General features: G+C 52.4%; 2 protein-coding genes across 9 annotated transcripts in view; one reads left to right on the top strand and one right to left on the bottom strand.

Annotated features, from left to right (window-relative positions):
• Nucleotides 1–525: 525 nt before the first annotated feature.
• Nucleotides 526–21762, bottom strand: part of bub1 (BUB1 mitotic checkpoint serine/threonine kinase) — a 27544-nt gene continuing 6307 nt past the window's right edge. For 2 of the 6 annotated variants that reach the window (XM_086019496.1, XM_086019498.1), the window contains 29 exons: nt 16615–16674; nt 16369–16510; nt 15661–15857; nt 15520–15563; nt 15395–15441; nt 14722–14768; nt 14036–14202; nt 13762–13841; nt 13225–13306; nt 13011–13136; nt 12319–12420; nt 11910–11976; nt 11623–11698; nt 11390–11555; nt 10488–10554; nt 8746–9266; nt 8486–8629; nt 8077–8181; nt 7480–7543; nt 7193–7268; nt 6963–7125; nt 6604–6670; nt 4819–5333; nt 4614–4714; nt 3531–3692; nt 3201–3358; nt 2956–3133; nt 2192–2298; nt 526–1829 (listed from right to left, as the gene is read on the bottom strand). In XM_086019496.1, the coding sequence (XP_085875622.1) occupies nt 1625–1829; nt 2192–2298; nt 2956–3133; nt 3201–3358; nt 3531–3692; nt 4614–4714; nt 4819–5333; nt 6604–6670; nt 6963–7125; nt 7193–7268; nt 7480–7543; nt 8077–8181; nt 8486–8629; nt 8746–9266; nt 10488–10554; nt 11390–11555; nt 11623–11698; nt 11910–11976; nt 12319–12420; nt 13011–13136; nt 13225–13306; nt 13762–13841; nt 14036–14202; nt 14722–14768; nt 15395–15441; nt 15520–15563; nt 15661–15857; nt 16369–16510; nt 16615–16674 (4036 nt within the window). In that variant the 3' untranslated portion in view covers nt 526–1624. Of the gene's footprint in view, nt 1830–2191; nt 2299–2955; nt 3134–3200; nt 3359–3530; nt 3693–4613; nt 4715–4818; nt 5334–6603; nt 6671–6962; nt 7126–7192; nt 7269–7479; nt 7544–8076; nt 8182–8485; nt 8630–8745; nt 9267–10487; nt 10555–11389; nt 11556–11622; nt 11699–11909; nt 11977–12318; nt 12421–13010; nt 13137–13224; nt 13307–13761; nt 13842–14035; nt 14203–14721; nt 14769–15394; nt 15442–15519; nt 15564–15660; nt 15858–16368; nt 16511–16614; nt 16675–17400; nt 17656–21762 lie in introns of those variants that run through there. The other 4 variants (XM_086019497.1, XM_086019495.1, XM_086019499.1 and 1 more) reach the window with 4 other exon arrangements.
• The window catches only part of LOC147128637 (heterogeneous nuclear ribonucleoprotein Q-like), a 7902-nt gene continuing 4969 nt past the window's right edge, over nt 18830–21762 (top strand). For all 3 annotated transcript variants that reach the window (XM_086019506.1, XM_086019505.1, XM_086019504.1), the window contains exons 1-4: nt 18830–18999; nt 20569–20727; nt 21347–21465; nt 21534–21755. In XM_086019506.1, coding sequence (XP_085875632.1) covers nt 20580–20727; nt 21347–21465; nt 21534–21755 — 489 coding nt within the window. In that variant the 5' untranslated portion in view covers nt 18830–18999; nt 20569–20579. The remainder of the gene's footprint in view (nt 19000–20568; nt 20728–21346; nt 21466–21533; nt 21756–21762) is intronic.

Raw genomic sequence — 21762 nt, 5'->3', positions numbered from 1 at the left:
TCTTGTTGTTGTTGTTGTGCTTCCGGCTTTTCTTCTTCGTCGTGGTGCTTTTGGCAGTTTACTCGTAGTCGCCCTCTGCTGGCCACTTTTGCTACGGCGCATTGATTGCCGCTGCGGGGCTTGCTCGCAGTCACTCAGACGCGGTTGCCTACTCAAGCAAGTATCGTGTAGCTGGACTCAATTGAAACAATACACGTAGATTTGATTTATCACTCAATCACCACTTTGGAAAGCTTGGTATACAAGCCCGTTTCTGCCAGTTATTTATATATATAAATAAAAAGCATACGATATCTATACATCCCACGAGATGCCATGCAATGCCGTCACTTGTCTTTGATTTCGTGCAGTTTGAGATATTATTGGGCTCCACGGGAATCGAAAGTGAGCCCGATGAAGGGACCGTGTCAAAACAAATGTAACACTATGAAATGTCCTGCTTCTGCCAATAAAATTCTTCTTTTCCTTTACAGATTTGAACTTTGACATTTGTTCTGATGTGCTCATCCACGCACCAGACATCAATTGGAGTTTCCAAAACTTTATTTCACATTAGAACAATCTGATAGCACACCACCAAAGAAAATGAATACAGAAATCAGGACCCGAGCTCATCTTCGTTTACGGCCGAAATGGACTTTCTCAGTGTGAAAGGCGGCGTGTTGAAGAACCCTAACTAAACCGAACTTCTTTTGTATGAATGGCAACAAGTGTATTGTGGGCAATTTGTGGCAAGTTCTTTCATTGTTGTCCCTGTCACTACACTGCATACATCAGGCGTCTCAAAGTCAACTGATGTGGGGGCCACCTCCAGCGGTCCCCAAAAGCACAACTCTCTTTAGGAATAAGCATTCAGAACATGCACGCTTCTTCTGAACGCCAACAAGATTGGTGATCCGGCAGTTACTTTGCATATGCCCCCGCATGCCTACTTGAGTCACGACATCTGATTTTGTCCATCGCCAAGCTTCCTCTTCACAGCAGCTATTGAAAAAGGCGTGCGTGGGACTGGCTGACATGTTTTCGTTCCGCTTCATAATAACATTTGGCCAAAAGATGTCATGATCCTGAGCCATGGTAGCATATGAGTGGCTTAAAAAACAAAAACGCCCACGGCAAAAAAAAATTAAATAAAATAAGGTGGGGGGGCTCACTAACATTAAACTTTCACCGCGGCAAAAAAAGGTGTTGCCTGCCTCACTAGTATTAAACTTTCAAGTACAGGGCCACAAATGAGCCCCGTGCCGCAAGTTTGAGAAGAATGGATGGCACAGATGGCTGCACAAAGATATACTTGGAATGAATAAATAAGTGTGGGACAAAATAAGTGAAATTGGCTTTTTTTCCTGGCTGGGACTCACCTGTGGTGGTTTACGGCTCAGACTTTCGAGATTAGCGGCGTGAAATCCCGCCATGAGAAGAAATGGGGGGGGGGGGTTAAAAAAAAATAAAAAATAACAGTCCTCACTCACGCAATCTGTTTCGTTTGCTCTGCAGCGCCACGTGGCGGTCAAAGACACTTAAGACAACAACTTTTTTTTTATTGTTTCAACACATTAAAAGAAACAATCAAGACCCCTTTTTGTTTGTTTGTTTGTTTCCTTTCCAATGGCCACACCTTGTGTCACCGCTCCGATGAGCCCTTACAGCTCTCCAGCAGGAGGACCAGCAGGCGGCTCTTGAGCGACGCCATCTTGTGGCGATAGTCGCGCTGCAGCACGGCGCTCAGACGACGGCGGAGGTCGGCGAGGGTGTCGAGGGCCGGACGGCAGGCGGGAACGTTGAGCAGCGTGCGGAACAAGTGCAGCCACACGTCGCTGTGAGGCTTCCTGACAACAACAACAACAACAACAACATCAACATCAACATCAACACCGACACCGACACCGACTTTGACGCCATGGTGGATGGGTGGAAAGTCGCAGGGCAGCGTCTGTGGGCGTACGCGCCCTTTGTCGCGACCGAAACACCAGAGCCACTAATCTCAGTCCCTCAAATGATTCGGTGGGCACGCCTTCTGTCCCTGACAAGCGGATCTGACTCGGGCGCGGTGGGTCCTTACACACACAAAAAAGACTCCTGAACAATGGCAAAGAAGTTCTGAACTAAGTGTGACACGAACACGGGTTCAACTCAACTCAGGATACGTGTCATCTCCGGCGACAGATGTGCATGGCGGAAGCAAGCGAACCTTCGAAAGGCGGCGCGGGTCCTCCACTCGCCGTCTTCTTGCACCACTTGCATGTACGTCCCGAAGAGCAGCACGTGGACCGTCCCGGCCACCCCAAACAAGTCCGTCTGCAAGCGAGCGGCACGGTCATCATTGCTTAACTTGACAACGTCCAGCCACCACGGGTTCACGCCTGCGACCGCCGCAGGTGCCTTTGATGAAGTCCAAATCAAGTTCAGGTAGCCGCCCGTCCACGTAAAGCTAGCGCACCATTGACGGGACATTGCGATTGTCTCGGAACGTTGGAGATGTGGTCATGTGCAAATGCAAACGCCGGCAGATTGAGCGAAATCACGTGTCGCGTGTTGATATGAACAGTTGACTAATTCTTGTCGGACATCATTAATATGATCAATGCCTTCACGTGCATGAAAATCATCACAGTAAGACAATAACGTTCGGAGCAGGCGCGTCATCTGTGACGCGCGTGGGCCTCGACACGACTCGGCGGGCGAGGGGGAGGAGTGAGCTTCCAAAAGGTTGGCGAGCCCTCAGCCAGCAGAAGCCCGAGTGTGGCGTCATTCGGAGCCGAGTGAGGTTTCCTGCCTCACGTCGCTTTGGTGACCAGCGGTGTCCTCGTTGACGTCATAAGGCTCGAGCGAGGCCAACCAAAGCGAAACATCAGGAAGTTGACGGGAGCAGCTGAACTTGATTTGGGTTTGATCTGAGGCCGCGCTTCAAGTTGAAATGCGTTTGGTGGGATTCAAGCGATTCAGCGGTCTGACCTGGTAGTTCCAAGCTTTCCCGCTCAGCATCTCGGTGCAGCGGAAGCCAGACGTCAAGCAGCTGGCGGTGAAGGCGGTGCCCGGCGGGAAGAGGTCCATGTCGATGCTTTGGCCCAGGTCGATGAGGACCAGGCCGTGCTCCAGGTGCTCCGTCTCAAAGTCGGCGTTCTCCACGAACCTGCGCAACCAAGCGCGGCGCCGTTTGGAAAGTGCCGCCAACCCTCGCTTCGCACCGGCGGTCGTACCTTTGCCCGAGCATGAAGTTGTCGGGCTTGATGTCAGCGTGGACGATGCGAGCGGCGTGCAACTCCTCCAGCATCCGCAGGATGCAGACGGTGAAGTAGATGACGAGCGGCTGAGGCATGACTTTGTCGCCGACGCTTTTGTAAAGGTTTGCCGCGTTCTGACGGGAAAACATTGAATTTGTTCCGTGACCATGCTCGGAACTCAAATGGCTCCTTTTTCAAATCAACTGGACCCATTCCTAAGTCAAACAATCAATCGTGCCCCTGCGCTGAGCCACTGACGTGCTTCCACGAGGCAGAGCGGCGATAGGAGGGGCGGGCACGACGTACCAGCAGGGTGCCGTAGCCGTGCAGCTCGCCCAGCAGGACGCTGCCGTCGGTGAAGACGTGAGCCGAGCGGACGCGGCTGAACAAATGGCGGACGGACGGCCGCAGGCGCCGGTCCAGCTGAGCGTTGATGTAAAACTCCCACGGATTGGCCGGTTTCTGCACCTGCTCAACACACCAAACGTGACACGACGCCAGCTTTCTCGCAGTGGCAGCTGCAGTGCGGCGAGATGTGTTCCGGCCAAGTTCCAGGCCTGGTGTCACCAAGGCCGTTCGATACTGCCTGGTTAATCGCGCAGGTTCCGTTCCAGAAACGGTAGGGGCTGTCTCGCCTCAAGGTTTCTTCCGCTGTCCCCAAATGGGGTTTGCCGTTTTCCCGCGCCGCCTTGGGGGCTTTCGATGAGGGAATGTGGCAGCTATTTGTCAACTGCGGAACTCTTTGACACTCTGGAAACAAATGGACTTGACAGACTGGCCCCAAATCCAGGAAGTAGCCGGCAAGTGTTACTGTAACGTATTCGTGATAAGCATTCAGATTTCACGCCAAGACAATAATCATGATGTGTATTTGGGGCGCAGGTGCGATTTAGGACCGCCCTCCACACATTCTACAACGCAGTAACCGACTGTGAATGCCTCGAATAGTCGGCTCCACCCTAGCGCAAGAGGTGGACGGATGCGAACGGTCTATTTTCCGGCTCTAGCCACCGTGGTCACTCCTGGAAGGATTCTGCCGGGAAAGTCATCTTGATGTGATCTGCGCCTTCAAAACGTGCACACTTGAAGAGCTTGGGAAAGAGGAAAGAAATGGCAAGACAGAGCCAGATCAGGCCAGTAGCGAGGCTGCAGCGCCACGGCCAGGAAGCGTCAGATGCTCAGGGCGCGCTAAAGCAACCGCACGTTTTCCTGCCGCAACTCTGGCGTCTCCAAGCTACGCAAGCAAGCGCCGCCCGATCCCTGTGTGGACGTGCCATTCGATGGTCTGGCCCGCAATGAAGGGGAAACGGCGCAGTTTTAAGTTTTAAGTTGGGCTTTCAAGGCCATCCTTTGGGACACCAGTCCAGAAAGGTTTCGGTGCCACTTTACCTTCAGCACCATCTTGTCAGAGCTGGCGGGGTCGGTCGCTTGGTAAACGGTAGCGAACGCCCCTCGGCCGAGGATGCGGTCCACCCGCAGAGACGCGTTTCCTGCCGCAGAGAACCGCCGTTAGCATCTGCGTGCTAGCTGGGCTAAGCCTTAGCATCGCAATGCTGAGTGATGCGCTCGCAGTTGTTGTTGTTGTTGCCGTTACCCATGCTGATGGTCTTCTTGGCGCCGATGTCGGGGAGTCTGCGCTGCCAGCGGACGCATTGCGGGTGCGAGGTGAGCGGCGGGCTCATCCTGGACAGCAAGTCGGCGATGAGCTCGCTGCTCCAGGGATCGGACAGCAGCTGAGCGGCCTCGGAGAGACCGCCGCGCTCTTCTTCGGGGCTTGCCATGTGTTGGTCGGCCGGGGGCGGACCCGCGGGGGCCCGGGCGCTCGCCGTCACTTGGCAGGTCTTTTTGCTGACTTGCTGTGGAGAATCGCGCTGCAAATCCATACAGATGGTAAAAGGCAGCATGGCGGCAGGGGGGCAGGGTTGGGCGCAGTCCGCGAAGAGGGGTGCGGCTGCGGGCGCGGGCGGGGCCCGCACCGGGGTGCCGGATGAGCGGCCGCTGAGCCCCCGGCTCATGACGGTCCTGCCACGCGCCACTGAGGAGGCCGCCGACTGAGCGACGCCACTGGCGCAAGGCTTCTGGTCAGGCGCGCTCTGCTCCGCCATGGAACTGATTGGGAGGAGGCACCCGAGAAGACAGTTAGTGCTTCAAAGTTCAACGCAATTTGAGTGCAGTGAATGAAAAACAACAAAAAAAAAAACCAAGGTGACGCCACTGCAGCTCAATTTGTACATCTCTTCAATGATTGCTCGCCCACCACTCGAATAGGCGACCGTCAAACGGCGGACCACAGTCCAGGCCGCGCTCGTACGAGGACGGTCCAGCAAGTCTGCTGCTTTTTCCTCCCGTATGCCAGTCACAGAGCGTGTTTCGTCAGGATTACGCTCGCCTAGGGCTGAGGCTTAGGGTAAAGCGTTTGTTTACACGAAGCGATTTGTACAGTTGAAGACACGGCATTGGCTTGATTGAAAAAAAAGTCGACCTGGAAAAGAGCGCTTTGAAGAACGAACGGCACACTTTTCTGCTCCCCCGGGAGCCGGCAGCACAAAAGCCTCTCGTGTCTCGATAGAGGCAGACCGCGGCTTTGAGAAAAACGCGGGGCGCTTCCAAACGAGAAACAAATCCTCGAGCCCGGCCCGGCGCGGCGCGGCCACACCGCTGACAATGAGCAAAGGACCGCTGACTAGCGACAGCCATTGGAGCCATTTTGGGCCACACGGAGCAGTAATCGGCCACCTTTCATCCATGCGGCTGCCAAGACGGATGAAGGTCCAAAAAATCCGTTTTGACTTGAAAGCGAGCGGGTCTGATTGATTTGAACACTTTGCCTTCATTTTACTGTCAGTCTCGCTTGAAATGCAGGCCTGACGCCCACGCTGCTTAACTTCGAAGACTTTATGAGTTCCAGACGGACCTCAAATGGCAATTTGCACTCAAACGTGGGCCTGACGCGTTTGTTGAGCGGCAAGTGGAGTCACTGCCGTTCTTTGCAATTGAATGCGAACACTTCAAAAAGTACTTTGCGTTTTCGGCACCACACTGACTCATGTTCACGCGTTGCTTTCCTTTCATCGGATCCAAATGCTTCCGCTTCTAGCGGAGAGATTTTTTTCACGGAAAACATAACCTTGGATTTGCAAAACCACAAACAAATGTGGTTAAAAATCAATCGTGTCATTTTGAGGTTGTTTGACGGCTCGGCTACGCAAATGGGAACAGGTTGAGGTTGCGAAAGAACCCCTCCCAAGTTTCGGTCAAGCTCCCTTCGCCGGGCGGAGCCCCGTAGCCAGTCGCTGATCTTACTAGACTGAATTTGGGACTCATTCGTGCGCACACAAGAAGAACGAGGGCGAGGCGGCACGCCGGGATAACTTTTCACCTGAGCTTGTTCGAATGTCCGATGAAAGGATCTTGGTCGGCCTCACCGCCAGCGCACGACGCGTCCCCTGCAAACACAACACGGAGAAGGCGTCAGCCAGGCGGCGCTGCCGATCATTCGCTCCGCTGCCACTTTGGTGTGTTTGCGCGTGCAAGTCTGTGAAAGTGCGTGCGGGAGACACTGCTCAAGTCATCACTGCTCAAGTCATCACTGCTCAAGTCATCACTGCTCAAGTCATCACTAAAGGCGTTTTGAAAAGGTGGGCCGAGAAGGTTCCTTCCACTAATCCCCCCGTAGTGATTGGGCAGGGGTTAGGGTCGGGGAGGAAAAATGATCGGCACGGAAGCGGGACGTGTTACCTGCGCCCTGGCCGGCCCCTTTGTGCGCGAAGGGCGTGGAAACGCAGCGCGCCGCCAGGGCAAAGTCGGCCGTGTTGTTGGGACACGCCGCCAGCCAGCCCTCGCCCCAGACGCTCGTCTCCTCCCGCTGGGACCACGTCGTCGCCGCCGCCGCGTTGGCTTCCTGGCATCCGTCCGACAAGTCAGTGCGACGGCGAGACGCGCGCACGACGTCAATTGATCCAACTCACGGCGGGCGGCAGATTCTCCGACAAGCCTCGGCCTCGCGTTGCTTTGCTCTTGCTCCGCGCGCCGGAATCCGTGGCACTGCGCAGCCACAAAGACAACACCTTTCGGGTTGATCACTTTTCAAACACACCAAACTGCATCCGACTGTGTCAAAACATCAGAGACTCAAAACGTGACCTTGACTCGAACGGCGACAAATCCGACCCAATTTTGCAGAATTTGGGCCGGCAAAACGAGAGCGTCCCCAACCATCTGGTCAAGTGACAACAGTCATCTGCCCCTCACTGACCTGACGTCATCCCGGTAGATGCTGAAGGGCTCGGCGGCGGCAAAATCGACCGGCGGGGCGGCGCCTGTGAGGCAGCAGAGCAAGATGGAACACAGTTGGACACAGAGCTTCATGCGTTTTTACTGGGGCTGTCAAACGATTCAAAATTTGAATCGAGTTAATCACAAAAATAATGAATTGCAATTCGAACTAGCTCCAAAATATGCCCTCTCTTTCTGTAAATTGTTGTTGCAATGGAAAGATAAAAGACAAGACGGACATATGCATTGAACATACTGTTCATATGTAATGTACTTTTTTATTAGAACAATAAATCCTCATGAGATGATAATTATTGACATTCTTTCTGTAGTAGACAGTATTTTTATTCCAAAACAAAAAGGTAAAAGGGCCTCAGAACAGTGACAGACATATTTCAAATGTGTACGTGTGTGTGTGTAACGTGCACATTCATATGTGGCCCTTGCAATATTCTTAGAGTTGATGTTTTCCGAGTGGTCCCTGAAGTGCACAGGAAATTGATTGGCTCATATGACGGGTGAGTGTTATGCTCTGTTCTATAACAGCGGCTGGCGCGAAGCGGCAGAAGGCGCTTACCGTTTGCATCGACCGACAGCTCCCCGCTGGCGACGAACGCGGACGTGTTGCCCAAGGGCTCCTGGGTCAGGGGGGGTGAGGCGTGGAACATTCCCATGATCGCGTCTGCAACACACACGCACACGCGCACGCGACTGCCATTGTTGCTGCCAACTCAACAGGCCGAGGTTTGGAAGTAAATAAGAGACGGGCTGACCATTATTTCAGGATACAGTGGTGCCTTGACATACAAGCAGAGGTTTTTTTTTCGGTGGCCACGCTTATAACTCAAAACACACCTATTTCCAATTTTTGCTCCAAGTCAAAGCAAAAAATGGACGGCTACTATCTTGAAACATGAGTCATGTGGATGTCAAGGAGCCTCTACAGGCGCCTTGTTGGCTTTGCCTGGCAAAGAAGAGGCGCTCACCCAGGGCCTCGCGTGTGTTGACGGTGGGCGACGGCAGCGGCACGCGTGACGGCGTGGCAGTGGCCTGCGGGCAGCTCAGCGACGTGCGGGGACTGACGTGGGAAGCCTTGAGTGCGCTTCCCTGTGATGCCGCTGCTGCTGCTGCTGCGTGCGCACATGCACACACGCACACACATACGCGCGCGCAAAAAACACGAAACGTGGAACTGTATTTGGGATTTTGCCCGTATCAATGTGACCTTTTAGTGCAGAAAACTCACCATAGAGGTCCTCCTCCACTTTTGCTGCTCGAGCCACATGTTGGTCGGCAGGCGCCATCGGGGTCATCGCTGGCAGGAAGTCCAAGATGAGGTCGCCGCTCCAGATATCAGCGAGCGGCCGAGCGGGTGGTGACGGGGGGGCGGCGGTGGCATCAGAAACACGACGGTACTCTTTCTCTGGGCTTGCCATGTGTTGGTCGTCGGGCGGTGGACTCACGGGGGCCCGGACGCTCGCCATGCCGTTGGAGGCCTTTTTGCTGACTTCATGCGGCGAATGGCGCAGCAGATCCTCCGCCACGCTAAACTGTTGCACGGCTGCGGCGGGAGCAAGCGTGGCGCGGCCCCCGAAGGAGAGCGCGGTCGGCGGCGGGGGGGGGGCCTGCGCCAGGGTGGCGGACGAGGCGCTCGGCCGATGAACGGCGATTACCTCGCCCACGATGGTCCCGGCGTGCGCTGCCGAGGAGGACGCCGGCTGACTGGCGGAAGATTTTTCGTCAGGCGGACTCTGCTCCAAAATGGGACTGAGTCGATCGGACCAGGCGTGCGAGAAGTAAGCCAGTTAGTACTTCAAAGTCAAACGCAACTGAACTCAGCTGGATTAAAAATCAATCAATAAATCAATAAAAAATAAAAAATAAAAGCTGAAGCCACTGCAAGCTTGTGCACAGTTTGAACCTTCCACGCAGTGATTCTTTGTGCACCACTGGAGGGAGCCCACGTAGCACACTTTGCAAATGCTACAGACTCTCGCGTAGAGATAGACCCATATGTTTTTTTCAGGGCCGATACCGATTATTCGTAGTCAGGGAGGCCGATAACCGATATTTGGAGCCGATATTCATTTTCAGTCAAAAGGAAAATATTGGCATCAAAAAATGAAACAAATTAAAACTCTTAACCTTTGTTGAATTTCCTTTCCGCATGTTTGTTGAACATTTTTTCAGATTTGCATAATGTTGATGTTTTTTTATCATTATAAATTTTTGTCAATATGCATCTTTGTTGTAAAATTCTAACAAAGTTCAGGGAGCTCCCAGGGTCATCGGCATGTCTTAGAAAAAGTTACACGAAAACGTAAACAATTGCTCCCTATAGTTTTCGACAGTAAATAAAATTCTCCAAAATGTCCACATGACAGAAATGTTAAAATTTCACTTATCTTTGTTTTGATTTCAAACAAAACCAAAAGGTGCAGAGTGTTCCAGTGTCAGTAGAATCTCTAACCAAGTTAACTGAAAATTTAAACAAATAGCTCCTTGAAGTTAACATAGTTTTAAGTTGATTTATTATCGGCCGTGAGATTTTAAAAAAAGGCAGATACCGATATTCATCAAAATGCCAAATATCGATCCGGCCGACAATCGGTCCATCCCTACTCTCGAGCATAGGCGTTAAACTCGGGTCCTGTCCTGCATGTTTTCCATCCGACCTTGCTGCAGCACACCTGATTCAAATGGTCAGCTCATCAGCAAGCTCTGGAGGAGCCTGATACTATCCTGATCATTTGACTCAGGTGCGTTGGAGCAGGGAGGGATGGAAAAGGTGCGGCAAAGCGGTCCTCCAGGACCGGAGCTCGACACTTGTGCTGGAGAGACTTGGGACCAGACGGAAAAGCTGCTCTACCGTGGGCCGGTCGCCGCTGGGAAGCCACTGGCGACCGCCGGTCCGGACTCGATTTCGGATTCGTGTGTGCACAAGAAGCGAGAGTGAGAGCTGCTGGGCTGGGAAATTGAGCCTTTCACCTGAGCTTGTGCAAACGTCTGATGAAAGTGTTTTCCTCGACCTCTCTGCCGGCGCACGACACGTCCGCTGGAAACACACAGCACGTCACAATCGTTCACTCCATTGCCCTTGAAACGGACACTCGCCAAAAGAACATGTGCGCTTGATTGCTGGTCATTGGGGAGTTTAGCTGGAAAAAGTGCCCGAAAGCTGAAAAATACACCCGTGTCTTAAGTCACTGCGAAAGCTTCAGTGGACCGGAGCGTCTATATCGGCCACGAAGGACGACACGGACACACGGACGGATGTCGCGAGTGCTTCAACTTGCCGGTTGGCTCGTGGCCAAAACCAGGAAAACAAAGCGGTCCGCACTTGAGCGCCAAAACAAGTCTTGGCATGCACACAGGCAGCGTCTGCCACAAAAAGGATCGTTCGGCCGTGTGTCGGACGTGGCGCAACTTACGCCTGCTGTTTGTTTCAACAGAAGCGAGCACGCCGCAGACGCATGGCGAGGTGACGCCACGTGGCACTGCGTGGTCCTCGTGAAAAGAAGGTTATGTCTCTTTCGCGACCTTTTGTCGTCAACGGGTTTGCGAGGGCGTGCTTAATAGCAATCGCGCTTGCCTCATCCATGGAACGTCTCGAGACGGCTTATTTGCTCAAGAAATATGGCAGCGCAGGGCACATCTTTCAGCTGACTGAATGTGCAAGTTAATTCAACATTGATTGATCAAATTGATTACAATCAAAATATGAACTTGTCACTGCTGCAAACAAGAACTGAATTGTGAAAAAAGTAATCACTAAAGGCGTTTTGAAAAGGTGGGCCGAGAAGGTTCCTTCCACTAATCCCTCCGTAGTGATTGGGCAGGGGTTAGGGTCGGGGAGGAAAAATGATCGGCACGGAAGCGGGACGTGTTACCTGCGCCCTGGCCGGCCCCTTTGTGCGCAAAGGGCGTGGACACGCAGCGCGCCGCCAGGGCAAAGTCGGCCGTGTTGTTGGGACACGCCGCCAGCCAGCCCTCGCCCCAGACGCTCGTCTCCTCCCGCTGGGACCACGTCGTCGCCGCCGCCGCCGCGTTGGCTTCCTGGCATCCGTCCGACAAGTCAGTGCGACGGCGAGACGCGCGCACGACGTCAATTGATCCAACTCACGGCGGGCGGCAGATTCTCCGACAAGCCTCGGCCTCGCGTTGCTTTGCTCTTGCTCCGCGCGCCGGAATCCGTGGCACTGCGCAGCCACAAAGACAACACCTTTCGGGTTGATCACTTTTCAAACACACCAAACTGCATCCGACTGTGTCAAAACATCAGAGACTCAAAACGTGACCTTGACTCGAACGGCGACAAATCCGACCCAAGTTTGCAGAATTTGGGCCGGCAAAACGAGAGCGTCCCAAACCATTTGGTCAAGTGACAACAATCACCTGCCCCTCACTGACCTGACGTCATCCCGGTAGATGCTGAAGGGCTCGGCGGCAGCGGCAAAATCGACCGGCGGGGCGGCGCCTGTGAGGCACGAAGCGGTAGCAGAGGAAGACAAACGTTGGACACACTCTTCCACGCAATATTGCACATTTAAAAGCCATTGTTGGTTTTATTGAATGGCTTTTTATTTTAAGTTGCCTCACAACGTACCATCAAGTCCTTTGAAGGGTCATGCAAGGTGCGTTATGTCACATATTGAATGGCGGGACAAAAAGCTTGCAAACTTTGTCAAGAGAAACCGACATTTTGGCAGAGATTTGGGCCAAAATGCAAAGAACAAATCAGAAAGAAAGAAAGAAAGAAGTCTTCTTTCCTTTTACTCCAAGTGATGTTAGCTGGCGCGAAGCGGCGGGAGGCGCTTACCGTGCGCATCGGCCGACAGCTCGCCGCCGGTGACGAAAGCCGACGTGTCGGCCGAGGTCTCCTCGGTCAGTGCGGGGGCCTGGAACATTCCCATGATTGCGTCTGCAACGCACACGCGCGCACTAAGCACCGACATACGGCTGTACATTGAGACGACACAGTAAGCTGCGGCAACGTGAGCCGCTCTTCCTAGAGGATCAAGAAAACACCTGCGAGTACTGCTACATGCGCTGCTCCACAGTTTGCTGTTGCCTAGAGCCTAACCGCACCGCCACATAGATGCTATTTGGTAGCCTGTCCGTGGCACAAGCCTTGTTTGTTAGCATGAAGGTGAGTGGACTTTGATAAGGCAAAGCGATGCGGGTGTTTAAAACACACAACGTCATCCTCTTTGTTTTGTGTTTCCGAGTAAACTTCAGCTGGGAGTGGCAGCTTGACGGCTCTTTTTGAACAACTGCTCCCAGCTCGCGAACCGCTGCGTGTTGCGAAGCCTGTTGAGTTGAGTTCACTGCCACCACATAGCGCCGCTATCACTCAATTTCTGCTCCAAGTCAAAGCCAAAAAAGAAAGAAAAGTGGCTGCACGGCAGCTGCTATCTTGAAACACTTGGAAGCGGGGCCACGTCTAGTTCAAGGCACCAGTGGATGCGCCACTGGATTGTTGGCGCTGCCTGGCAAAGAAGAGGTGCTCACCCAGGGCCTCGCGGGTGTTGATGGTGGGCGACGGCGGCACGAGTGACGGCGCGGCAGGGGCGCGTGGGCAGCTCAGCGACGTGTTGGCAGCGGCGTGGGAAGCGTTGAGCGGGTTTTCCTGTGATGCTGACACACACACACACACACACAGGAGAGTGCTTGGACTCGGGGTCTTGGCAGGATCAACGTGACGTTTAGTGCACATGTAAGTCACCGTTGAGGTTCTGCTGGGCTTGTGGTCCACTGCAGCCTTCCTGGCTGGTGGGACGGCCTGGGGCACTTCCGGTGGCAGACATCTAGGGAAGCAAAAGCAGAGTTGATGTGTTGACCCGACACGCCGAGGCCCACCCGGCAGCCGGCGCGCATCAGGTCAGAGACGGAGAGACAGCGAGCGCTTGAGAGAGGGAGAGAGAGAAAGAGAGCAAGGCTGTCCAACCCCCATCAGCGGGACGCTTGCGCTCAACGGGCTCGATGCAACCGGGAGACGGCGTCAGGTCACGGCAGATAAATCAAACGACCCCTTCATGTGCAATAACTCCGAATGTAATCGTTTGTCGGATTACAAATGTTTTCAAATGCTTGCTTGTTGCTCTGTTGTAACCTAAATGCTTTCATTTGTCACGTTACTCCATTGTCCATCAATAGACGGGAAATGTTCGGACGGCGGCGGAGGAAAGAGAAAAAGGAAGCCGGCGGGACCGCCGCTGCGCCTCCTCGCCACCGTGAGCGGCCTGCGCTCGAGCCGGCTCACCTTCAGCGTCCTGCCCATGTCGTGGAGTTGCTGCCGCAGCCTGGCCACGGCCTCCTCGTCCTCCCGCAGCAAACGCTCCACTTCAGGTGCAACAATGAGACAGCAGTCAGCCGAGCCGAGCGCGGCGAGCCGAGCGCGGCGAGCCGAGCGCGGCGAGCCGAGCGCGGCGAGCCAAGCGCGGCGAGCCAAGCGCGGCGAGCCAAGCGCGGCGAGCCAAGCGCGGCGAGCCAAGCGCGGCGAGCCAAGCGCGGCGAGCCCTCCCCTCCGCACTTACGTCTCAGCCGCTCCTCGGCCTCCCGCTTCAGCCTGGTCTTGTGCAAGTACGTCCGCGCTCGCGCTTCCTCGAAGCAAAGCTGGGATCCTTCCCACGCCAGCGCGTCTTTGCAGTACATGGACTTGAACGGCCGCTGGCCGCGCTCGGGCTCGCGGCCGCTCCAGACTCTGGAGGGCAGAGGTCACTTTCACAAGAAATCCACCCAGCAGGGCTCACCCAAGCCATTTCTCCATTTTTCAAGCGCCGTTTGCAGCGCTGCCTTGACCTATGAGTTGGACTCCTTATGTGACTACGCTTGTATCTCAAACCATCCCCCAAAATGGTTTTTTTTTTTTTAACAATGTGTTTTTCCCCAATGGGGAAACTAGCACTCGATAATATTGTGCCATCTACAAAGACATAATCAAACGGAAGGTAAAGAGTGAAACAGTTGGTGGGCTGAATCGTAGTCAGATGGAAATCAGCTCTCAGACAACATGATTTTGTGTTTGTCAAAGCTCCATTTTTTTTTTTCTTAAAGCGCTCTCATCCACCCCGAGTTGCTGCTTGACCAGCTCCTCTTCAAAAAGATGCCATTTGAAGATGAACCAAGTGGCCCTCGCGCGTGTGCAGCTGCTGTGCACACCCGCGCACAAAATCATGTCCTTGAGGTCACGTGTCCTGCTGCGTGGTTTGTTGTGACTTACGTGCGGACGTCAACGGCGCTTCCACACGCTTGCAGCTCGGCTGCGGCCTGAGGAGGAGGAGAAGATGGTATAGCTTGGACCGAAGCTATGTTTTTTTTTGGTTTGTTTTTTGTCCCAATCCCCGATTGGCTCAGGTTAGCGGCGGCCTTTTGAGAGCTCAGGCACGGCCCTCGTGTATGAACGCGCGTATTGCTGCTGTTTGTTCAACACGACGACTGAAAGCGCACGGGCGGCTGGCTCCACCCTTGACCACAATGACAAAACTTTCCAAAGGCCACTGATGGACCATATTCAATTAGTTAACATCACTAGCTTGTCTTGGTGGCTGGAGACATGCTGTTGCGGTTGGTTGGTTGGTTGGTTGGGCTATGCAGTGGGCACATTGCACTTCAACTTGGTTTTTGAGTGCGAAACGAGGCCCAACGGCAAAGAGCACGTCCTCCAACTTTGCGCAGCCTTTTACGAGCTTGCGCATCCCGACCCGGAACCGGCCTACCAGGGTGTCCGATCGGGCCCGCGGGGTTTGCAAATGCCTGAACCGCTTTTTCTCAGTCAAAGTAAGTGCGGCTGCTCATTTTGTCCACCGGAGGGCACACCGCCAACCACTTCAATGACCTTGTGAATTTGGCTGTTACTCCGATTTGACGTATGGCAAGTTTCAGAATCAAGGCACCTGTGTGGGAGCAGCAGGCACGCTGTCTGACGACGGCTCGGCGACTCCTGCGTCACATGCGGCGACAAAACATCAGCGGCAGACGACACCTCTGAAACGGGACCAAACCACCTGCGGCCACTCACCTCCTGACACCGTTTCCTGGCTTCCGCATCTGGCCCGAAACTGCCTGAGGATCACACGCACAATAGTAGGTCTTGGCAACGAGAATGGACGTCGAGCGAGCTCTCGCGGCGGAAGCGCTAAACACTGGCATCGGCACTCACCTGTACTCCTGCAGGAGGCTTTCGGCGGGCCGGGCTTGGTTCTCCAGAGCTTTGCGGTAAATGGCGTCTGCTTGCTCCATCATGGCTTTGTGCTCAAAGAGCTGAGCCCAGGCCGCGTAGAACGCCGCCGTCCTGGTGCCCACGCCCTTACTGAAGATGTGACGGAACAGGGCGATGGGCTCCGAGCAGTAAGTGGCCTGCAAACAACAAAGTTCCCTGAGAGCCTTTTCTGTGCGGTATCCCGCACGACCTGTGCACGTGACAGCGCCCGCCTACCTCAGTAGAAATGTTTTCATCTTGACATAGGACTTATTTCTACTCTCTCGCACCTTGTGCGCAATTAGTTTCTCTTGCCTTGCGCTGCCCTATGCACTGACGTCTGGATGTCTTGCCTGCTTTACTGCTACTTCTCGCCCCGCCCGTGGGCTAGCATAAAATTGGCTCGCTAGCATGAAATTGGCTCGCTAGCATGAAATTGGCTCGCTAGCATGAAATTGGCTCGCTAGAATCAAGTTGGCTCGCTAGCATGCGGACCGTTTTCAGCACTCATCTTTAAACATATTTCAAGTATTGAGAAACAAGTCACAGAAATCAGTTTACAGGGTCTTTCAGGGCCATATAAATCAACTTGCACTAACTTGAACCCTGTCTCACACGCACACAACAACAACAACAACAACAACAAAGTAAGCGGACAGACGCACTTACACATCTGATGCACAGGTTGACAAAGCGGGCATCGTCAGCATATCGCTCCACACTGAGAAAGTTCTGCACTAGCTTGTCCAGCACCACCAACATTTCACTGCTGCCGCCTGCAGGTAAATTTTGGTCCAAGTACTCCACAAACCTGTCAAGAGCACACATGGGGGCGAGGGGAGTGCAGATGAGTGCTGTGATGTTCGTTTCGCTGCTGGTCTGCCGCAAAATGAGAAGAAAAGAGCCGAGACTCACTTGAGCCACACGTCCAGGGGGTCGTCTCCCGTGTACGAGCTGAAGCTGCTTTCAAACAGCCTGTCCAATGACATTTACACATGTCAGTTGTTCATATTGCAGAAGCAGAACATATGGACAGCTGCGTAAAGGTGGCTCCCACCCCACGGAAAACTCTGCTTTGGTAGGTTCGTTTGTATTTCATTCAAGCGCAATTGCACCTGTGTGCTGTTGTACTTTTTGAGCTATTCAATTTTAAATCAAGGCAATTGGACTTGTCATATTGTGTGCTATACTCAACTTATTTTGGTTAGGTTAACTCATCAATTAACCAACCATAGGAAATTGATCTAGCTCCCCCTCCTGCAATCCTTGCACTGGCCAAAAAACTACTTTCAGACAAGTACAAAGGCACACCAACAGCATGTGTCGATAAGCACAAATGCGACTGCAAGGCTGCATTTGAGTTGCCAATGTTAAATATTTACTATTCAGTTCATCGTTGTGCAGATGCCTGACTTAAGTCTTGATGCGCTGCTTAAGTAGCGAAATGCAAACACGCCCAAACCGGGAGACGAACTCTTTGTGATCTAGTGAAAACAATAACGTCACTTTTTGACAGCAAAAAAACTTTCTTTGTACACCGTTTTAGCGTCGTGTGAATACATCGTTAATAAGTCAATAGCCATGCGAACGAAAACGATATACAGCATCTTAGCACAAATGACGAGTCGTGGTAGGGCTGCAACTTGGAAGTCGTTTTTTGTGGCCTATGCGTCTCGCTACCTCGTAGAACACCGGACTTACTTTAAACGAGAGGCCACGTCCATTTTCTTTATGTGGAGTAGAAGAATTGAATAGATAAAATACTAAAGACAAATAACTATTTTCCTCTTACGTCCCTCCTAACGTTGCTCGTCGAACAAACACTCTTCTTCTTCTTCTCTTACTTTCCGAGAGACTAGGCACAGTAGAACAAACACTCGCTGACGACTTCCTGTTTTGTGTTTGAATTTCGCGCTTAGCCAACGACAAGTTACGCCGCATTCGAGGAAGGTTGGAAATCGGAACACTCCCCCCCCACACCGCCACCCCACACACACACACACACACACGCGCGCGCGCACGCACACACACACACACACACACACACACACACACACACACACAACAACAACCTAACATACAAGCAAGCAAACAAAACTTAACTTAAATTCCCTTCTAATTGACCTCTGCCATTGCGGCTGTGTATTTAGTCTGCCCTAACACCGCCATGTCCAGAAATTGTGCCGCGAGCTGCCTCCACTATCGTGTTCATGCTGTCACTTGTCTTCTTCAATAGTCACTGCCACGTTGACTGCATGGCATAAACAGTAACAACCACAAAACCGTCCTTTTCCGCCACCTTTGTGCTGTACAGCATCCACTAACTATTCACCTGTGGGAACACACATTTTCCACTGACCTCACTCACTCGGTTGACTCAATTTTTGACGAAGTCATTAATGTTCTGTCATTATAGACTAAAACACTTTCAGTTATTTTCCCCCTCTCTTTTGGCGCTTATTCTGCCAATGTATTTACTATTTGCTGGGGTTTGAATCAAAACCATTTGTTCCATTTGCGGTTACTGTCAAGTACAAAATTCAGGGCGCGTTGGAAATTCAAAATGCTGTGCACTACCGCATGTGTGTGTGTGTGTGTGTGTGTGTGTGTTGGGGTGGCGTGCGTGCGTGTGTGTCTGCACGTGAGCTCGGAGAGGAAGAGTGCGCTCCACTCCCAGTAATTTCCGAACGCAGCCTTTGTTTTTTCTTGAGTTAGAAATGGTTCCAACTGTGCGCGGCTCCGGCCACTTGCACTCCGTTTTAGTGCAAAGCAAATTGGAGCAGCGCATATGGCAGTAAATCTGTGCCATATTTCCGAAAGGTCGGAGTGAACTAGTGCGCGCTCCGAGTGTATTTCCGAACGCGCACTCAGTCAAAAACAGACAAACAGACAAAGAAGCAAGCAAACAGACAAAAAAGCAAGCAAGCAAACAGACAAAAAAGCAAGCAAGCAAACAAACAAACAAAGCAGTGACACCCAGCAAAGCTTTCAAAGGAATCTAAAAATGGCGTATGAACAGCGGCGAATGAGTAATACATTGGTAATAGATGAACGTGTGACTGAATGCGTCGGAGTATTTTCTTGAGAACACCGGAAGTAGTAAGGCGAGTGAGCAGCAGCCCGTGCAAAACACTCAAGAAGACCCCGTGCGCGGAGGCCTGCGGCGGCGCCATTTTTGGGGGGGTCCGAAGTGAAGAAAGAAGCTGCGCGTCGGCATCAACCAAACTTCCTGACAATTACTTTCTACTTTTCCTCAAGCGCGCTCCTTCCGGCGGATCCGCATCGTGTCATACGCCTCTGGTTGGTTCTGACTTGTGTTCAACTCGGGCCATTTAGCGCGCGTATAGCCGCCTTGATGCACACCGACATCGGATACGTGTTAGCAAGTGTCGTGCGTTGCTAGCCGGCATATTGTAGACGAGCGAGGCCCGCACGGCCGCCCTCCCGATCGCTCTCGCTTTCGTGGTGCCCAAATCACGTGGGCTATAAATACTTGGGTATCGCCCGGTGACCATCGGGCATGGGTTTGAATTCCTGCCGAGCGCTCTTTGACTTTAACTAAGACTTAAAGCGACGTGCAGCTAACAAGCATGTTGGCTAGCAGAGGCGTGGTAGACCTCCAGTGGGAATGTGTGGAAAACTTCAAAGATACGTTGATTGACATGAGGCCAGCATTATCAGATGCAGCCTTTAAAGATGATTCCGGTGTTACAGGGGGGGATGCGACCAGGAGAAAACCGCGGGGCGATGTCGGCCATGTCCTGCGTTTCCACAGCAATACGTGCAAAATAGTTTACGCCTAAATTTACAAAGTCGTATCCCTGCGCGTGTCTGTACGCGCGTTTAATAATGGGGATCGATTCATGGGATGGGATGGGATGGGATGGTTTCCACATTTTTTGCAGACCCGCAGGCTTATTACATCTCAAACAGTATCGCCCCCCGGGTTCACGAATTCAGACGAAACCTAGTTTGCACTTTTATTGGAAGTCTTGACGGATATGAAGTATCGAGCTCTGAACGCAGTAGTTAGGTTGCCGTGACCGGCAACTCGCCACTTGGCATTTTCTTTCCGCGAGTAACACGGCAACCAACACATCACGCCGAAATAACCAATTCACAGCCAACCTACTGTAATCATGGTAAAATAGCCAATTCACTGCAGGCCCCTATTTCCTTGCTCCGGCGAGTGACCAATCAGAGCCGGTCACTGCAAAATAACACTTCCAGAACAGTTGCCAGGCACGGCAAAATTAATAACCGATAGCGCCCAGATAGCCTACAAGTCATTAACAATGTGTCAGTTGCTCTAGAAAAGGAAACTGGAAGTCATTTCTAATGGTATCAATACATTTTGGAGCTTGCGAAAATAACTAATTGCTAATTACTAATTAATTGATTAATGTTCATTCTTCTAAAAGAACCAACGATTTCAAAAACAAATTGCCCCTGGAACACTCCTTTTTTAAATCGCCCAAATCAATGTGCTCCTGTCACGCTGTGATTTCAGTGGCAGAACTGGACTGCGCCCAAATCCCAGGAAAAAGTACAGTTCGGATTGTAATTGAGATTTTAAAGAATATCTTACTGGCCTTTTAGATAACTATAATGTCTGGGGAATGTTGTCCAAGATTTGTAGCAATTTGTCAATACACAAACTTAGAAATCGTTGAGGACGTAGGAAAATGTGCTCCTTTCCTTCATCTGTATCGACGTATGGTGGTAAGGAAAATAATGTAAACACAGTGAAAAATGCAGAATGCTTCTAGCTCTCTTCAGCTTGCGCGATCAACCGTCTAGCTGGTTGAAGACCAGCCATCAGATCACATTTTTCCTCGGCTAGCTGCTAACGGCGCTGTAACGTTGCAGATACCCAGGACATGGCTACCGATCACGTCAACGGGAACGGGACGGAAGAACCGATGGACACGACGGCAGCAGTTTCTCGCTCTGAACACTTCCAGGCCTTACTGGAAGCCGACTTGCCTCAGAAAGTAGCCGAAAAGCTTGACGAGCTCTACATTGCAGGTGATCTCACACACACACACACACAAATTGTGTCTGCGCACAGACAACTATGATAAATGATCAAATGGAATAAAAACAATGGAACGCTGCCTTGCCGCAAGCGCGCGTTCTGTCGGAATAACTACAAGGGCAGAAACGGAGGACCTCAGGGCCCTCCAGGGTTACTCAGACACCTAAAAGCCGTTTAGTGGCACGATTGCGAACGACGCAACTGCGTTTGCATTCATTCACTATTCCTTAATCACCGGAATTAGTAATATGGCAAGATTTCCCCAAAAGGACAGTTTGTCAAAATGCTGTGTCTGGTCGGACTGGCCATTTCAACTTGAGTGTAATGCACAGAGAAGTTGGCTTCTTGCACCAAAATGAGCTTTTTTTGGAAGAAATTGTGGACATTAAAACAGCTTCAGAAGATGGCAGCCGCCGGTCACATTGCTACAGTGAAATGGGGAATGGGGTCCACTTGTGTCAAGAGAAGCTTGAGATGAATCCTGAAACGCACGGGGAGCCAATTGAGGGATTTCACAATCGGTGTCTTGTGCTCCTGTCAAGTCAGTCGGATGTCGTCGTCCTCGTCCTCGTCGTCGTCGTCGTCACGCGTGTGCTTGTCCTCCTCCAGGTCTGGTAGCGCACAGCGACCTGGACGAAAGAGCCATCGAGGCTCTGAAGGAGTTCAACGAGGAGGGAGCCCTGCAGGTTCTCCTCCAGTTTAAAGAGAGCGACCTGTCCCACGTTCAGGTATGCCTTTGAAACGGACCGATTGGGAAGTCGGCGGGCGGCACCTCGTCACGACTTTTTGTGTCCAGAACAAAAGTGCCTATCTGTGCGGAGTGATGAAGACATACAGGCAGCGCGAGAAACAAGGCTCCAAGGTCACTGATGCTACCAAAGGACCCGATGAGGCCAAGATCAAAGAACTCTTGGACAGAACCAACTACACCCTCGATGTGACAACGGGCCAGCGGAAGTACGGCGGACCCCCGCCCGAGTCTGTGTACGCGGGGGCTCAACCCACCGTGGGAACAGAGGTATGTC

The sequence above is a fragment of the Filicampus tigris genome, chromosome 20 (assembly GCF_054856515.1).
Source record: "Filicampus tigris isolate MCC_2025a chromosome 20, RoL_Ftig_1.0, whole genome shotgun sequence".
NCBI classification, from domain to species: domain Eukaryota; kingdom Metazoa; phylum Chordata; class Actinopteri; order Syngnathiformes; family Syngnathidae; genus Filicampus; species Filicampus tigris.
The sequence above is the reverse complement of the archived record's forward strand: the minus strand, read 5'-3'. Positions and strand labels throughout refer to the sequence as shown.